The sequence below is a fragment of the Cottoperca gobio genome, unplaced genomic scaffold, assembly GCF_900634415.1.
Source record: "Cottoperca gobio unplaced genomic scaffold, fCotGob3.1 fCotGob3_30arrow_ctg1, whole genome shotgun sequence".
Lineage (NCBI taxonomy): Eukaryota > Metazoa > Chordata > Actinopteri > Perciformes > Bovichtidae > Cottoperca > Cottoperca gobio.
The window spans coordinates 1,039,689-1,056,676 of NW_021166920.1; the positions used below are offsets into that span (position 1 = coordinate 1,039,689).

The window sequence follows — 16,988 nt, forward strand, 5'->3', positions numbered from 1 at the left end:
AACTAGTGGTCAGAAACTCCACCTTTCATTTCTACTCTGAGTGCATCACGCCCTACTGTCACCCAGTGGGGAAGAAACAAAGTACATTTACTCACGTGTCGTACATAAGTACAATTCTGAGGTACTGTTTCCTCTGCTCCTTCATACTTCTACTTCACTACATTTGAAGTGATGACATTGTGTTTGTGAGAGGAGTAAACTCACACACTGCAGCAGAGCGGTAACTCTGGTAAGCACAGGAATAAACTGTCTGCAGCATGAACGTCTTGTCCATAAGAAGCAGATGTTTCTTCCTGAATCATCGTTTCATTCTTGTACCAAACAAAGGAAGAACGTCCGGTGAGAAGACAGCTGCTGTGACAAAGCAGCTTTGGACCAGAAGGAGACCAGATCACCTGCACCTGCACATCTGCATCTGTGAACAAGGAACAGCAATGTTTTAAACATCACACCATGCACAATCTAACACTTTCTATGTCAACTCTAATCTCTTATCTAAGCGTGAGAAAAGGTCTTTTAATGTAAAACATTGATCAAGGTGTTTCTGCTCCATGTTTGTTTACAGTTGCATTTACTTCCTGTTAATACTTTCCCTCGTGTTAAACTTCCCTTACTGTGTATATATCAAAATGATCATTTCCAATAAGAAAGCACATGATCTAATGATGATTCATTTAAATCCTGCTACATTAACGACATCATCAGTGTGTTCATCAGTACCTGTGACAGTCAGAGTGGTACCAGGTAAACTGCTCCTCCATTCAAAGCCTCGTGTCTTGTATCTGAAGTGATACTGAGCTGAATCTGTCGCTCTCAGGTCAGAGATCCTCAGAGTGGAGCGTCCTCTCTCTGCTGGTAGGACCTGAACACGACCTGTGTACTGGGAGTCTTCACTGAGGTCCTGAGGTTTGTTAGGATCCCCCCACTGATGACTACGCTCAGGACTGAACCAGAATTTAGATGTGACAGATCCAACACTGTAGTAAGTGCAAGAAATGTCCACTGAAGAGCCTGAGGGGGCGCAGATGCTTCTGTCAGTGTAAGTCACTCTGTGGCAGCTTTGACCATAGACACCTGAAATATAACATGATTTTTAATCCGCAGAGTAACTACATGTTGTACGGCTGTAACAGAGAGCAGGTAACATTGTTCTGGGTTATTGACAGCAGGTGTGTGTTGTGGAGCAGCTGCTGTTTGAGCTTCACCACGGTTAATAATTGTCTCTTATTGAGCGACGCGAGGCTGAAAGTGCAGCCAGACTTCCTCCAGTCACTTCTCACACACACATAAAAACTTTAACATGTACTTTCCTCATGCAACACCTGAATAGTGATTATTTAATTAACTACTGCACTTCAAATATATCACATCTCTGCATTGTTCATTTCTTACAGTGTTTCTGTCAGAAGTATTACTGTATACATGTAATCTTTAAGATCATTTAAACACGAACATGTTGTTGTGGACGAGAGACTTTCTACACGTCAACACAAACTGCCACAAACTAACATTAAATGCAGTGAAATTAAACCAAGATCTAACACACTAAAACAACTAATAGAGATTAATTAACGTATCACAAAGCATTTTGCACATCATACAATATATATATATAATCCCAGGGTATACTACAATATACAATATACAATATATATATATATATAATACTGTTATATTTCAGAAGGCAGTCCACATTATTAACACAATACACTAATGTGTCTATAAAGCTGATTTGCAAAATGCTAAACACAATACATCACTTAATACAGTTAATCCATTCAAGTTGCATTGTGGGTACAGCAGGTCTAAGCCTGAGCTGCTAGAAGTGAGAATGATTTGAAGACAGAAAACTACTTTGTTGCTGCGCGAATAGTAAAAGTGTTTTTGCAATCGTCAAGATACGAAAACTCCTGCAGCCTTTTTATTAACCAAGGTTTGGCAGATAACTACACACCGCTGTTCACACTAGACACATCAATGTGTGTGTGTTTGCTAAACACTGTCATTGAAACACCTGCACCCAGAATGCACCTGTGAAAACGATTACATCACTATAAATATTCAGGAGGCCAATTTTGGAGCGCGAGTTAGAGGAAGTAATTGTGTCTGATGCTGTTATGAGTGTCGGGCATTGAGAATAAACATCTTTTATTTGTGTTCACCGTCTTTAGAGCATGCTACAAATACTTCAGTGTGTTTTACATCAGTGTGCAGTCGGCATGTGCAAAGAGCTCTTTATATATAAGAGTAATAGTGTGTGTAAGGGTGTGATGACGTTAGAAGAGTGTCTATAGTTTTGAATGAGACATGTAAGATGTGCTGTTTATAGGCTTTTGTGTGTAGAGTTTCAACACCTACTTAAACAAATGTAAGACATGTTTACCGTGTCAGTACTAGCGCTTAGCTTTAGTGCCGTGTGAAGTAGTTTAGTGTTTAGATGTGTAGTTTGTGAAATAAGGTGTGAAATGTGTTCATGCAATAAAAAAAACGTGTGAACAAGCTCCAGCAGATGCAGTGAACTCACACACTGAAGGAGCAGGGAAACCCTCGTGTCCTTTCACAGCACAGGAAAAGCTGTCTGCAGCATCAACGTAGTCTGAATATGAAGAAGAAGTTTCCTCCTGAAGGTTCTGTCCGTTCTTGTACCAGAGGTATGAAGGACGATCAGGCAGATGACAGGTGCTGTGACACTGCAGCTCTGCCCAGGGAGAAAACGATCTACTCACCTGCACCTGCACATCTGGATCTGTGCAGCAGGAACAAACACACAACAGTTAACATTATATCCCAGATGGTGAACATGCGGCACATTAGAGTCTCACCTGTGACAGATAGAGTGACTCCTGGTGACCTGGTGAATCTCCTGCTTGGTTTGTCTTTGAACTTGAACTTGTACTCGGCCGAGTCGCTCTCTCGCAGGTCTGTGATTCTTAAAGTGCAGGTCGTCTTATCACAGTAATACTTCACACGACCTGCGTACTCCGAGTCTGTGCTCAGATCCACAGGTCCTTCATCCTGCATGTCAGTAAACCATAATATTTTCTCCACTGGGACAGAACTCCTTCTTACTGTGGACGGACGTCTGCAGGCGCAGCGTATGTCCACTGTTGATCCTCTCACAGCACAGATGTGTGCAGAAATGTAAGTCAACCTGCTGCTGCTTTGTACCACTGTAACACAGAGCATTACAAACACGTCAGAAACCACCATCAGCTTCATAACATGCAGCAGGAAGATAAGTGAAATGTCAGGTTGCATCTCATCACACATCAAATCTACAAACTGTGCTCCCTCTGAAGATCAAGTTCCCTGAATGAGTGAGATAAAGGCACTAAAATGTAAACGTAGATGTACAGTACCTGAAACAGAAAGAAAGAGGACAACAAATCCACTGGTTGCTGCTGTTACACCCATCGCTGCTCCTCTCTGCTAACACAGCAGGTAGGTCGAGCACATCAACGTCAACTTAAGAAGGATGTGGCCGTGTGACACCATTGTGGTTGGCAGAGTTTGTTCAAATGTGGCACGGCTTTCTTCTGCTTCACATTATCGGAAAACAAAACTTAAGAATACGTCTGCGGCCTGTAAACAGTGAAGCTACCTCACAAAGGAAGTGAACTACAGTAAAGCCAAAGGAGAAATATAGTTTGGTAAACTAAAGATAAAACTAATTCAAACTACTTTGAAAAAACTAATCTAATTATAAATTATAACAGAATATAAAACAAAAAGTCAACAAAAAATGTGAAGTTTATTTAAAAAGTCCACTTGTTCACAGACAGAAACAAACAAATAAACTTCCCTTCTAGAAAATATTCAACTTGCACTTTTTTTGTGACCGTTTGACTAGTTTGAGCGCCCGTCTAAAATAATGAGGCCTGTTTGTTCTGTGACATCTGGCCGGGCACTGAGGTCAAAGGTCACGCGCGGTTAAAGATAAAGGGGGCGGAGCTGGGGAAGGAAGGGTCGGATACAAAATCACTCCTTTCCTTTTATGGCCCAAAATGTTAGTTTATAGTTTCAGTAAAAAAGTAATTAAACTTAATCGCTATGCAAATATGGATGTAGTTGAACAAACAGCATGTTGCTGCAAAATGTAGATAAACTATTTAATTTAGTATCAGTCCCAAAGCATTCACGTGTAGAACAGGGTTCAATCATAACAGACGAGCGGAGACACGATGCATTAGCAATGTCTGCAGGTGCTGATTCATTGGTTTACAGGTCACATGGACAGAGTGGCAGCGAGGAACACTGAGGGTGCTGAGTAAACCCAAAAGCTTTTTAATGTGGGTTTCATTCATTTATTGTTATGTCCAAACATTTTTAAATCACCTCTCGAAAAGATATGAAAATAACTCTTGACGTTAAAGCAGTTTCACGGCGGTGTTAAAGACACAGTTTGTCACTGAGCTGGGTTTTGTAGCGTTTCCAATATGGTTCAACCGGCCGTATTTGTCCAAGTAAATCCTGATGACGGCTGACGTACTTCCCACCGAGCGCAGATCTCCACGCAGAGACCAGGAGTTCATCAGGGTATTCCAGACACTTCCAATAAATTAAATTCCTTCGAGGACCTCCTTACAGCAAGCGTCTTTCTGAGGACGCTGTAAACTTCCTCATCTTGTCAGTCACAAGTCCTTTCTTTGGCTATCACATACATACCATAATCCCCCCCTCTGATCACACACACATTCAGCTGTCAGTGTTCTCAGGCTTCTTCTTCTTCTTCTTCTTCTTCTTCTTCTTTAATGAGCCCGGGTGGAGGGGTTGGGAGGGTAGAGGACACAGTTAGGGTTGCCATGTTTTTTTGTCTCGACCTTGTTCGTCTGGTATGTGTTTGAAGCGGCACTTGTCGCCATAGAAACAGCCTGTTGTCCGCCAGTAGAAGCACTCGTCTCCATCTATAGGAACACACCGTCTGGACCTGCATGGACAGAACCAGAGAAGATCCTGCGTCAGATTCACATCAAACAATGAGATGCTACTAATGCATGGACACTGACGCAGCTTCACTCTCCTGAGGGCCGGCGTGTGTTTTCAAACCGCTGAGGAGAGAAGATGGAAGATGGGACTGAACAACACTAAGGGGATGTTCTCTCTTGGAAAGTCTTTATTAAGAGTTAAGAGTTTAATGTGCCCTTCAAAGTAAAACATGCTGCATAGTGCAGATGCACAGAAGTGTGTTTGTTTTTCTCTCGTCTTTGGATCTCTATCCTGAGGATCATCAATGATCACGATGTGTTCCCTGACGTCCCAGCGACATGTCTAACATTAATGCTGACCCCAACTTTAAACAAAGCTTAATGTTTATCTCTAAACGCTAAAACAACCACACAGATACACACGTGATGAGTTGCTCAGTACCCCGGGGCGAATAAGCTCTGCTGTGTTCCCGCAACGTTGGAGCCGAGGCTGGTGTTGGTCCTTTGTGGGGGGGGCAGGGTGCGCTGGACCCAACGGTCTGGGTACCTCATCACCAGCTTGCTGCTCCCCAGCTCCGCCCCCTGCAGAGGAGGAAACGGCGTTAACAACATCCTGCCACTGTTAGTTTGGACATCAGTGTAGACGACTTCCACCTCCTCGTCCTCTGACTGTCTGCGGGTCTGAGCTACTCCGACGTTGGAGTAGAGAGCCTCTTCCTGGTTCTGAGGGAAAGCGGATGCTGGAGTAGTGAAGGTCGTCCTGCACCTGATCCAGGTTCAGCTGACGGGACAAAACTTGTAGTTAAACACCTGGTGGATTTGAGGTGGGATCACAGGAGGTGCTGACGGTTTCTGGTTTATGTTTGTGTTGTGGATCTAATGGTGCGTTCCCTTGGGGAAGGTCTTTTGGGCAGATGTGAACGGGACCAAACAACCGCTCCCTGGTCCAACTAGAAGGGGTGTTCACAGTCCGCAGTTCATTTCTGGTGTGAACACCATTTAAACCAATCACAGGAAGCCCAACATTTACGTCACTTCATTGGTTAACAACGTTTTAGTTCCAGAAGGGGCAGCGGGAGGTGAAAGGGGGGGTCTTCCTTCATCTAAACTGTAACTGCAGAAACCATCGTTTAGTTCAATGAAGCCAGGTAAGTCTCGTGTAATGAAGGGAGACCTTTTAAAGCATTGCTAATGATATGTGCTCAGTCGAAGCAATGGAGTCCATTGATTGTGATGTTCAAAGCATGAAAAACTCTTCATTTGAACTACTTGATAAAAGAAAAACCTACTTTTATGAAAACGTTTGCACGCTTTAAGGGCTGTCTTTATGTTGGGCAAATCTGTTTTCTCTATTTTGATTTATCCTATTGTAACCCTGATAATTGCATCAGTGTTAACGTTGTTCTATTTGTTTGCCTTCATGTGAAGCTCATTATTATTGTTATTGTATGAAGATGAATTCTCCACCATTATCAATAAAACACCCTCAGAATATTGGAATAGAAAGATATCCTTATGAGTGAGCCAGTAAACATATTTTACTACCAACCATCCTTTGTGAAATGACACCGAGCACGAGCGGGAAACAAAATACCTTTTTGAGCATCTCATATTCTGCACTGGAATCTCCTCTCACCTGTTCTCTGGTGTCGGGTCTTTTTGCAGACTGTTGTGTGATGGACTTTCTTCTCCTGGATAGGAGGAGCAGCAGTTGCATGACTTAACTTCCACAGAGGACAAAATGTTAAATGCATTCGTGAACATAATCATAGTGACACAGAACTGCTCACCTAATCCATAGGACGACGGCGAGGAACGTGAAAGCCAGCAGAACAGCAGTGATGGATCCTGTCGCTGCTGATGTCCATGCACCTGGAGAACCAGAAGGAAACACACATGTTCCCTGTCACCTGTAGAGCTGTTTTTATATCCAGATTGTTTCAGTAAGAGATGCAGAGTGTTGGAGATGTCGTCCGTAGAGATGTCGGCCTTCTCTCCAACATCAAGGAACTTGATGTCGATCGGCTCGTGGAGCTCAAAGCTCCAAAAAGATACATTTGAAAATCTCAACAGTCTCTCTCCAGACATTATGACCCGGTTACTGGGGTTAACCCACAGACCTTGTTGTGAGCAGTTTCATGTAGGAACTATTTTCTTTACCGAACTAAACCCGGCAACCGCATCACCGCGCAGAAGGAAGCGTGCATCTACTCACGGACGAGAGGCTCCTGACAGCACGAGATGTCAACATCAGTGTTGTTCTCCATCGGTGCACGCTTCCTTCTACGCGATGATACTGTACAAAGAAAATAGTTCCTACATGAAACTCCTCACAACGAGGTCTGTGGGTTATCTTGAGGCACCGAGTCAGGATTTCTGGAAAGAGACGTCGCTGTTGAGTTTTTCTTTTAAATGTCTTAAATGTCTTTTTGTGACTTCTGGTTCCTTGATGTTGGAGAGAAGGCAGACATCTCTACGGACGACATCTCCAACACTCTGCAACTCACACCAAAACAATCTGGACTGATAAATAGCACCGTTAGGAGAAAAAAACAATATTTTTTTATTTGGGGGTTAAAACTGTCCCTCTGAGGTCAAGGATGTGGCATCCAGATTCATTCTGTAGTAAAGAGGTGAATGTGGAGAACTTACCTGCCCCAACAGTCAGGTGTAAGGTGGAGTCACGACGTCCTCTGCTGTTCTGAGCTACACAGTAATAATTCCCACTGTGTTCAGATCTGAAGTCAGTGATGGTGAAGTTCTGTCCTGATTCTTTTGGTGAGTCTTCATCCTCCTTGTACCAGGTATAGTTAGCTGCTGGGTTAGCATCACTGCTACAGCTCAGAGTCACTGAACTGCCCTCCTCTATCTCAGCAGAGGGACTCACTGACACAGAGGGAAGCTTTGGACCATCTGGAGGAGAAAAGAGAGAGAGATGTTTCCTTTATATTAGCATGTCTCATATAGACAGACTTCTGTATCACGAGGAATACCGTGAAATTGTCACTTGACTCACACTGGACATCTACTGAGAGAGACGATGACATGATGTGTCCATGTTGATTCTCAGACTTGCAGTAGTAGATCCCTCTGTCCTCAGAGCTGATGGAGGTGAAGTGATAACTCCCTTCTGTTCCCTGAAGCAGTTGTTGCTTCCCCTTGTACCAGGTATACGTAGCTGCTGGGTTAGCATCACTGCTACAGCTCAGAGTCACTGAACTGCCCTCCTCTATCTCAGCAGAGGGACTCACTGACACAGAGGGAAGCTTTGGACCATCTGGAGGAGACAGATGAATTTATGAACTGATGGGTGGTGATGGCCTAGTGGTCTAGTTGTACACCTTCCAAACAAAACACTAGAAGGTTGGGAGTTCAACACCATTGTACTCCTGAGCAAGGTACTTAACCCTGAGCTGCTCCAGGGAGACTGTCCCTGTACTTAGTTCTACGTAAGTCGCTCTGGATAAGAGCGTCTGCTAAATGATGTAATGTAATTGATGTTGCAGCATCTGAAACTTAGCAGGTCTTGTGATGAATAAAGTGGTTTGAATCCCTTTAACAGTGCAGTGGAGCAGACACACTCTGCTAAACCTGTCCTTTGTTCAGTAGATGCAGCACGTTTATAACTCACATTTCACATTAATAAAGACATATTGAGACGTCCTCCTCCCCAGCTCGTTCTCAGCTTCACAGTAGTACTGGTCAGAGTGAGAGGACTGGATGGAGCTGAAGATGAGCTGTTGTTTCTCAATGAACAGTTGTTCCCCCTTGTACCAGGTGTATTTAGCTGCTGGGTTAGCATCACTGCTACAGCTCAGAGTCACTGAATCGTTCTTCATAATGTCCCCAGAGGGACTCAGTGACACAGAGGGAAGCCTCGGAGCATCTGGAGGAGGTAATATGAACACACATTAATATGAGTGTGTTATTCACTAAGTGTTACTCAAACACTTGTTTACATCCTATGTGTTGTATTTGTTTACATCCTTTCTTGCTATATTGCATTCTTCTTCTTCTTCTTCTTCTTCACTGGGTTTGCTGACACATTCTTACGCTTCTTTGAACATTACCGCCGCCAAGTGTGGATCAGTGGAACAAAGAGAAAGAATGGAGAAGCCAGTGTGTTTACAAGTCCACATAACACAATTATTCTTTAGTGAAACTAGTGGTCAGAAACTCCACCTTTCATTTCTACTCTGAGTGCATCACGCCCTACTGTCACCCAGTGGGGAAGAAACAAAGTACATTTACTCACGTGTCGTACATAAGTACAATTCTGAGGTACTGTTTCCTCTGCTCCTTCATACTTCTACTTCACTACATTTGAAGTGATGACATTGTGTTTGTGAGAGGAGTAAACTCACACACTGCAGCAGAGCGGTAACTCTGGTAAGCACAGGAATAACTGTCTGCAGCATGAACGTCTTGTCCATAAGAAGCAGATGTTTCTTCCTGAATCATCGTTTCATTCTTGTACCAAACAAAGGAAGAACGTCCGGTGAGAAGACAGCTGCTGTGACAAAGCAGCTTTGGACCAGAAGGAGACCAGATCACCTGCACCTGCACATCTGCATCTGTGAACAAGGAACAGCAATGTTTTAAACATCACACCATGCACAATCTAACACTTTCTATGTCAACTCTAATCTCTTATCTAAGCGTGAGAAAAGGTCTTTTAATGTAAAACATTGATCAAGGTGTTTCTGCTCCATGTTTGTTTACAGTTGCATTTACTTCCTGTTTAATACTTTCCCTCGTGTTAAACTTCCCTTACTGTGTATATATCAAAATGATCATTTCCAATAAGAAAGCACATGATCTAATGATGATTCATTTAAATCCTGCTACATTAACGACATCATCAGTGTGTTCATCAGTACCTGTGACAGTCAGAGTGGTACCAGGTAAACTGCTCCTCCATTCAAAGCCTCGTGTCTTGTATCTGAAGTGATACTGAGCTGAATCTGTCGCTCTCAGGTCAGAGATCCTCAGAGTGGAGCGTCCTCTCTCTGCTGGTAGGACCTGAACACGACCTGTGTACTGGGAGTCTTCACTGAGGTCCTGAGGTTTGTTAGGATCCCCCCACTGATGACTACGCTCAGGACTGAACCAGAATTTAGATGTGACAGATCCAACACTGTAGTAAGTGCAAGAAATGTCCACTGAAGAGCCTGAGGGGGCGCAGATGCTTCTGTCAGTGTAAGTCACTCTGTGGCAGCTTTGACCATAGACACCTGAAATATAACATGATTTTTAATCCGCAGAGTAACTACATGTTGTACGGCTGTAACAGAGAGCAGGTAACATTGTTCTGGGTTATTGACAGCAGGTGTGTGTTGTGGAGCAGCTGCTGTTTGAGCTTCACACGGTTAATAATTGTCTCTTATTGAGCGACGCGAGGCTGAAAGTGCAGCCAGACTTCCTCCAGTCACTTCTCACACACACATAAAAACTTTAACATGTACTTTCCTCATGCAACACCTGAATAGTGATTATTTAATTAACTACTGCACTTCAAATATATCACATCTCTGCATTGTTCATTTCTTACAGTGTTTCTGTCAGAAGTATTACTGTATACATGTAATCTTTAAGATCATTTAAACACGAACATGTTGTTGTGGACGAGAGACTTTCTACACGTCAACACAAACTGCCACAAACTAACATTAAATGCAGTGAAATTAAACCAAGATCTAACACACTAAAACAACTAATAGAGATTAATTAACGTATCACAAAGCATTTTGCACATCATACAATATATATATATAATCCCAGGGTATACTACAATATACAATATACAATATATATATATATATATAATACTGTTATATTTCAGAAGGCAGTCCACATTATTAACACAATACACTAATGTGTCTATAAAGCTGATTTGCAAAATGCTAAACACAATACATCACTTAATACAGTTAATCCATTCAAGTTGCATTGTGGGTACAGCAGGTCTAAGCCTGAGCTGCTAGAAGTGAGAATGATTTGAAGACAGAAAACTACTTTGTTGCTGCGCGAATAGTAAAAGTGTTTTTGCAATCGTCAAGATACGAAAACTCCTGCAGCCTTTTTATTAACCAAGGTTTGGCAGATAACTACACACCGCTGTTCACACTAGACACATCAATGTGTGTGTGTTTGCTAAACACTGTCATTGAAACACCTGCACCCAGAATGCACCTGTGAAAACGATTACATCACTATAAATATTCAGGAGGCCAATTTTGGAGCGCGAGTTAGAGGAAGTAATTGTGTCTGATGCTGTTATGAGTGTCGGGCATTGAGAATAAACATCTTTTATTTGTGTTCACCGTCTTTAGAGCATGCTACAAATACTTCAGTGTGTTTTACATCAGTGTGCAGTCGGCATGTGCAAAGAGCTCTTTATATATAAGAGTAATAGTGTGTGTAAGGGTGTGATGACGTTAGAAGAGTGTCTATAGTTTTGAATGAGACATGTAAGATGTGCTGTTTATAGGCTTTTGTGTGTAGAGTTTCAACACCTACTTAAACAAATGTAAGACATGTTTACCGTGTCAGTACTAGCGCTTAGCTTTAGTGCCGTGTGAAGTAGTTTAGTGTTTAGATGTGTAGTTTGTGAAATAAGGTGTGAAATGTGTTCATGCAATAAAAAAAACGTGTGAACAAGCTCCAGCAGATGCAGTGAACTCACACACTGAAGGAGCAGGGAAACCCTCGTGTCCTTTCACAGCACAGGAAAAGCTGTCTGCAGCATCAACGTAGTCTGAATATGAAGAAGAAGTTTCCTCCTGAAGGTTCTGTCCGTTCTTGTACCAGAGGTATGAAGGACGATCAGGCAGATGACAGGTGCTGTGACACTGCAGCTCTGCCCAGGGAGAAAACAATCTACTCACCTGCACCTGCACATCTGGATCTGTGCAGCAGGAACAAACACACAACAGTTAACATTATATCCCAGATGGTGAACATGCGGCACATTAGAGTCTCACCTGTGACAGATAGAGTGACTCCTGGTGACCTGGTGAATCTCCTGCTTGGTTTGTCTTTGAACTAGAACTTGTACTCGGCCGAGTCGCTCTCTCGCAGGTCTGTGATTCTTAAAGTGCAGGTCGTCTTATCACAGTAATACTTCACACGACCTGCGTACTCCGAGTCTGTGCTCAGATCCACAGGTCCTTCATCCTGCATGTCAGTAAACCATAATATTTTCTCCACTGGGACAGAACTCCTTCTTACTGTGGACGGACGTCTGCAGGCGCAGCGTATGTCCACTGTTGATCCTCTCACAGCACAGATGTGTGCAGAAATGTAAGTCAACCTGCTGCTGCTTTGTACCACTGTAACACAGAGCATTACAAACACGTCAGAAACCACCATCAGCTTCATAACATGCAGCAGGAAGATAAGTGAAATGTCAGGTTGCATCTCATCACACATCAAATCTACAAACTGTGCTCCCTCTGAAGATCAAGTTCCCTGAATGAGTGAGATAAAGGCACTAAAATGTAAACGTAGATGTACAGTACCTGAAACAGAAAGAAAGAGGACAACAAATCCACTGGTTGCTGCTGTTACACCCATCGCTGCTCCTCTCTGCTAACACAGCAGGTAGGTCGAGCACATCAACGTCAACTTAAGAAGGATGTGGCCGTGTGACACCATTGTGGTTGGCAGAGTTTGTTCAAATGTGGCACGGCTTTCTTCTGCTTCACATTATCGGAAAACAAAACTTAAGAATACGTCTGCGGCCTGTAAACAGTGAAGCTACCTCACAAAGGAAGTGAACTACAGTAAAGCCAAAGGAGAAATATAGTTTGGTAAACTAAAGATAAAACTAATTCAAACTACTTTGAAAAAACTAATCTAATTATAAATTACTAACAGAATATAAAACAAAAAGTCAACAAAAAATGTGAAGTTTATTTAAAAAGTCCACTTGTTCACAGACAGAAACAAACAAATAAACTTCCCTTCTAGAAAATATTCAACTTGCACTTTTTTTGTGACCGTTTGACTAGTTTGAGCGCCCGTCTAAAATAATGAGGCCTGTTTGTTCTGTGACATCTGGCCGGGCACTGAGGTCAAAGGTCACGCGCGGTTAAAGATAAAGGGGGCGGAGCTGGGGAAGGAAGGGTCGGATACAAAATCACTCCTTTCCTTTTATGGCCCAAAATGTTAGTTTATAGTTTCAGTAAAAAAGTAATTAAACTTAATCGCTATGCAAATATGGATGTAGTTGAACAAACAGCATGTTGCTGCAAAATGTAGATAAACTATTTAATTTAGTATCAGTCCCAAAGCATTCACGTGTAGAACAGGGTTCAATCATAACAGACGAGCGGAGACACGATGCATTAGCAATGTCTGCAGGTGCTGATTCATTGGTTTACAGGTCACATGGACAGAGTGGCAGCGAGGAACACTGAGGGTGCTGAGTAAACCCAAAAGCTTTTTAATGTGGGTTTCATTCATTTATTGTTATGTCCAAACATTTTTAAATCACCTCTCGAAAAGATATGAAAATAACTCTTGACGTTAAAGCAGTTTCACGGCGGTGTTAAAGACACAGTTTGTCACTGAGCTGGGTTTTGTAGCGTTTCCAATATGGTTCAACCGGCCGTATTTGTCCAAGTAAATCCTGATGACGGATGACGTACTTCCCACCGAGCGCAGATCTCCACGCAGAGACCAGGAGTTCATCAGGGTATTCCAGACACTTCCAATAAATTAAATTCCTTCGAGGACCTCCTTACAGCAAGCGTCTTTCTGAGGACGCTGTAAACTTCCTCATCTTGTCAGTCACAAGTCCTTTCTTTGGCTATCACATACATACCATAATCCCCCCCTCTGATCACACACACATTCAGCTGTCAGTGTTCTCAGGCTTCTTCTTCTTCTTCTTCTTCTTCTTCTTCTTCTTCTTTAATGAGCCCGGGTGGAGGGGTTGGGAGGGTAGAGGACACAGTTAGGGTTGCCATGTTTTTTTGTCTCGACCTTGTTCGTCTGGTATGTGTTTGAAGCGGCACTTGTCGCCATAGAAACAGCCTGTTGTCCGCCAGTAGAAGCACTCGTCTCCATCTATAGGAACACACCGTCTGGACCTGCATGGACAGAACCAGAGAAGATCCTGCGTCAGATTCACATCAAACAATGAGATGCTACTAATGCATGGACACTGACGCAGCTTCACTCTCCTGAGGGCCGGCGTGTGTTTTCAAACCGCTGAGGAGAGAAGATGGAAGATGGGACTGAACAACACTAAGGGGATGTTCTCTCTTGGAAAGTCTTTATTAAGAGTTAAGAGTTTAATGTGCCCTTCAAAGTAAAACATGCTGCATAGTGCAGATGCACAGAAGTGTGTTTGTTTTTCTCTCGTCTTTGGATCTCTATCCTGAGGATCATCAATGATCACGATGTGTTCCCTGACGTCCCAGCGACATGTCTAACATTAATGCTGACCCCAACTTTAAACAAAGCTTAATGTTTATCTCTAAACGCTAAAACAACCACACAGATACACACGTGATGAGTTGCTCAGTACCCCGGGGCGAATAAGCTCTGCTGTGTTCCCGCAACGTTGGAGCCGAGGCTGGTGTTGGTCCTTTGTGGGGGGGGCAGGGTGCGCTGGACCCAACGGTCTGGGTACCTCATCACCAGCTTGCTGCTCCCCAGCTCCGCCCCCTGCAGAGGAGGAAACGGCACGTTAACATACTCGGACGATGACACCCAGGGTTGCGAACAATGAGCCGCCCCATCACTCACCTGCAGCTTCTCCAGGGCTTTGGCAGCCATGTTGGCATTCTTGAAGTTGACGAAGGCACAGAAACGCTCGTGAAGAACTCGGATGCTCTCTATCTCACCAAACCTGTAACCGTCCAAACAAAGAGACTCACACCTGCAGCAGAGCTTTGGTACCGACGTGCAGTGATGCTGGCCGTGTTATATCCGGAGCATGTTGGTATTGAAACACTGGTTACACATGTTTGATGTAAATATGCTCAAGACTAAATAAAGTGTCCCGTGTATCCTGTACCTTTCTGCTCCTGCTGCTGTTACTGTTGCTACACGAACACTAATTACTACAAGTACAACTGCAGCTCATCGGTGGCTACAGGTGCAACTCCTGCTGCTTTGTATTACCTTTCATAGAACAAGGGTATGAGCGTCCATCTTGTTACTGCACTGAATGAACTAGAAGGACTTCATCTGTTGTTCGCTATAAGGTGAATTCATAACCGTCTAAAAATGCAATTTGTCCACACACACACACACACACACACACACACACACACATCTAGTTTGTAGCAATTAATTGAACGTCCTCTGTTTTCGGGGTAATCTGTAATCCTGCAGCATATGTTATTGATTTATCTGAGCAGTTGTTTCTGCTGAAGATGTGGAGCACAACATGCACCATGAGACAAACTGTTGTGATTGCAGGTGGAGAGCACAGACGACATGAAGACACACACACACACACACACACACACACACACACACACACACACACACACACACACACACACACACACACACACACACACACACACAGTGTTTTTACATTTTGAAGAGCTCCCAGAGGTCTTTCTCTACAACTTCCAGTGTAATGTTCCCAACCCACAGAGAGCGACAGCTCCTGGAAGATAGAAAAGGGAAGTTATCAGGAGAGAAGCAGGACGTGAACAGGAAGAGACAAAGCAACGATCACAGGAGAGGATAATGTCATCATCATTTTGTATTATACTGAACGACGGTGATGAAGCGGCTCCTTCTGTAACAGACTGCCACACACAGTGTAAGGAGCGCTGCTGCAGGTCCTCTGACTTTCTAACACGAGCATCACAAGCTGTAACACTGTTGTGGTGTCGGACCCCATCACCCACCACCTACAACGTCACCTGTGCAATTATATTTAGATTCTTTTCATTTTATTTGCTAGTACAATGCGACACACCATGTGTGCAGTCACCCATCATGGATCCCATCTGTATAGTGAGAGGTGAATACAGTCGTTTCATTGTTATTGTCACTTTTCTTTTCTCAATAAAGTTCTCATCTTAACTTATCTTGGTTTGCTTCATGTTTGGAATCGCACCATATAACATTCTACTTCCCCAAAACATTCGATATTGCTGAACATTGTTCAGTGTGTGTTGTGATTATGTGTGTTGCTAAAAGCCAAACAACATACCCACTCTGGTCCTGCTGAGATGTGAGCCGCAGCGCTGCAAGTAAGAGACAGGAAGTGGAAATCATGTTGTGAAAAACAAAGTATAACTAACATCATATCAATAAACTTCATTTTAAAAAGCCCCACGCCATCCCCACTGGAGCTCCATGATGGTGCCACACGGTGTGCAGACTAAGTGTTTGTTGGTCCTCTGATAGTCCTGCATGTCTGCTTAGTGTAAGTGTTGTGATTCTAACCTTCATGCATCTTTAATAATATCCTTTAGATGTTTTACTCTAAACATTTCTCTGCCCCTTGATGCCACCCTGACTGTTTATAATGTAATAATATAGTATTGTATTTGAAAACGTCTCGGAACCCTTAAAGGAATATTCCACCCTTAAAATGATCATTTCAATGACTCAACACTTCAAGGAAACCTTGTTTTTGTTGCATGCTTCAAAGGTGAACGGAGAAAAGCTTATGAATTGAAGTAAACGGGGGCCGCACGCATTACACAGGCTGTAACAGAGTAGTGCAGCCCCCGTGTGGACAGAAGTGGTACTGCAGCTGACTCTTACTGTGGGCCTCAGGTGAGGTGATGACCGCCTGAACTGTGGTGAACTTCTCCAGCAGCACTTTACTCTGCTCTTCCTCAAAACCCAACTCCTACAATAAAAGAAAGCACACATTAAAGTTACCTCATGTATTGAAAATTACAACAAATACAAAAAAGGATCTGAAAGTAACTGATTTCCAGTTTCTGATGTGCTTCATGCAGCACGTCGACTCACCGTGAGCTGCAGGACCCGGCAGGTGAAGAGTTTACTTGATGCTTCCTTACAGCGCTGATCCAACTTCAACACCTGCTCAATTGCCGCCTCTGCCTCACTGTACCG

At 43.3% G+C, this 16,988-nt stretch overlaps 3 protein-coding genes across 5 annotated transcripts in view; all 3 read right to left on the reverse strand.

The window, feature by feature from the left end:
- Positions 1-5,606, reverse strand: part of LOC115005470 (titin-like) — a 53,931-nt gene extending 48,325 nt beyond the window's left edge. The window contains exons 1-6 of the mRNA XM_029427296.1: positions 5,368-5,606; positions 3,360-4,927; positions 2,823-3,170; positions 2,525-2,746; positions 721-1,074; positions 396-415 (exon numbers count right to left, since the gene is read on the reverse strand). Coding sequence (XP_029283156.1) covers positions 396-415; positions 721-1,074; positions 2,525-2,746; positions 2,823-3,170; positions 3,360-3,414 — 999 coding nt within the window. The 5' untranslated portion in view covers positions 3,415-4,927; positions 5,368-5,606. The remainder of the gene's footprint in view (positions 1-395; positions 416-720; positions 1,075-2,524; positions 2,747-2,822; positions 3,171-3,359; positions 4,928-5,367) is intronic.
- On the reverse strand, positions 4,792-12,107 carry LOC115005472 (carcinoembryonic antigen-related cell adhesion molecule 20-like). The gene is made up of 12 exons (XM_029427297.1): positions 12,059-12,107; positions 11,611-11,832; positions 9,806-10,159; positions 9,290-9,499; positions 8,557-8,811; positions 7,942-8,202; positions 7,578-7,838; positions 6,716-6,797; positions 6,562-6,616; positions 5,596-5,706; positions 5,368-5,507; positions 4,792-4,927 (listed from the first exon to the last, which is right to left on the reverse strand). The coding sequence occupies exons 1-12, from the start codon at positions 12,105-12,107 to the stop codon at positions 4,792-4,794; spliced, it is 2,136 nt and encodes a 711-aa protein (XP_029283157.1).
- LOC115005479 (hsp70-Hsp90 organizing protein 3-like) overlaps positions 8,765-16,988 on the reverse strand; it is a 20,229-nt gene continuing 12,005 nt past the window's right edge. For 2 of the 3 annotated variants that reach the window (XM_029427307.1, XM_029427309.1), the window contains 7 exons: positions 16,884-16,988; positions 16,671-16,758; positions 16,111-16,144; positions 15,481-15,555; positions 14,682-14,784; positions 14,461-14,600; positions 12,820-14,020 (listed from right to left, as the gene is read on the reverse strand). In XM_029427307.1, coding sequence (XP_029283167.1) covers positions 13,885-14,020; positions 14,461-14,600; positions 14,682-14,784; positions 15,481-15,555; positions 16,111-16,144; positions 16,671-16,758; positions 16,884-16,988 — 681 coding nt within the window. In that variant the 3' untranslated portion in view covers positions 12,820-13,884. Of the gene's footprint in view, positions 8,954-12,819; positions 14,021-14,460; positions 14,601-14,681; positions 14,785-15,480; positions 15,556-16,110; positions 16,145-16,670; positions 16,759-16,883 lie in introns of those variants that run through there. The other variant, XR_003831953.1, reaches the window with a different exon arrangement.

Bases quoted from the DNA above. Each gene is read 5' to 3' on its own strand.
- LOC115005472 (XM_029427297.1), bottom strand. From the start codon at position 12,107: ATGCAGGATGAAGGACCTGTGGATCTGAGCACAGACTCGGAGTACGCA. The intron at 6,798-7,577 runs GTAAGTTCTCCA...CTGGTTCTCCAG, and splicing joins ACACCTGACTGTTGGGGCAG to GTGCATGGACATCAGCAGCG. The intron at 4,928-5,367 runs GTACTGAGCAAC...CTGTCCATGCAG, and splicing joins CAGAGCTTATTCGCCCCGGG to GTCCAGACGGTGTGTTCCTA.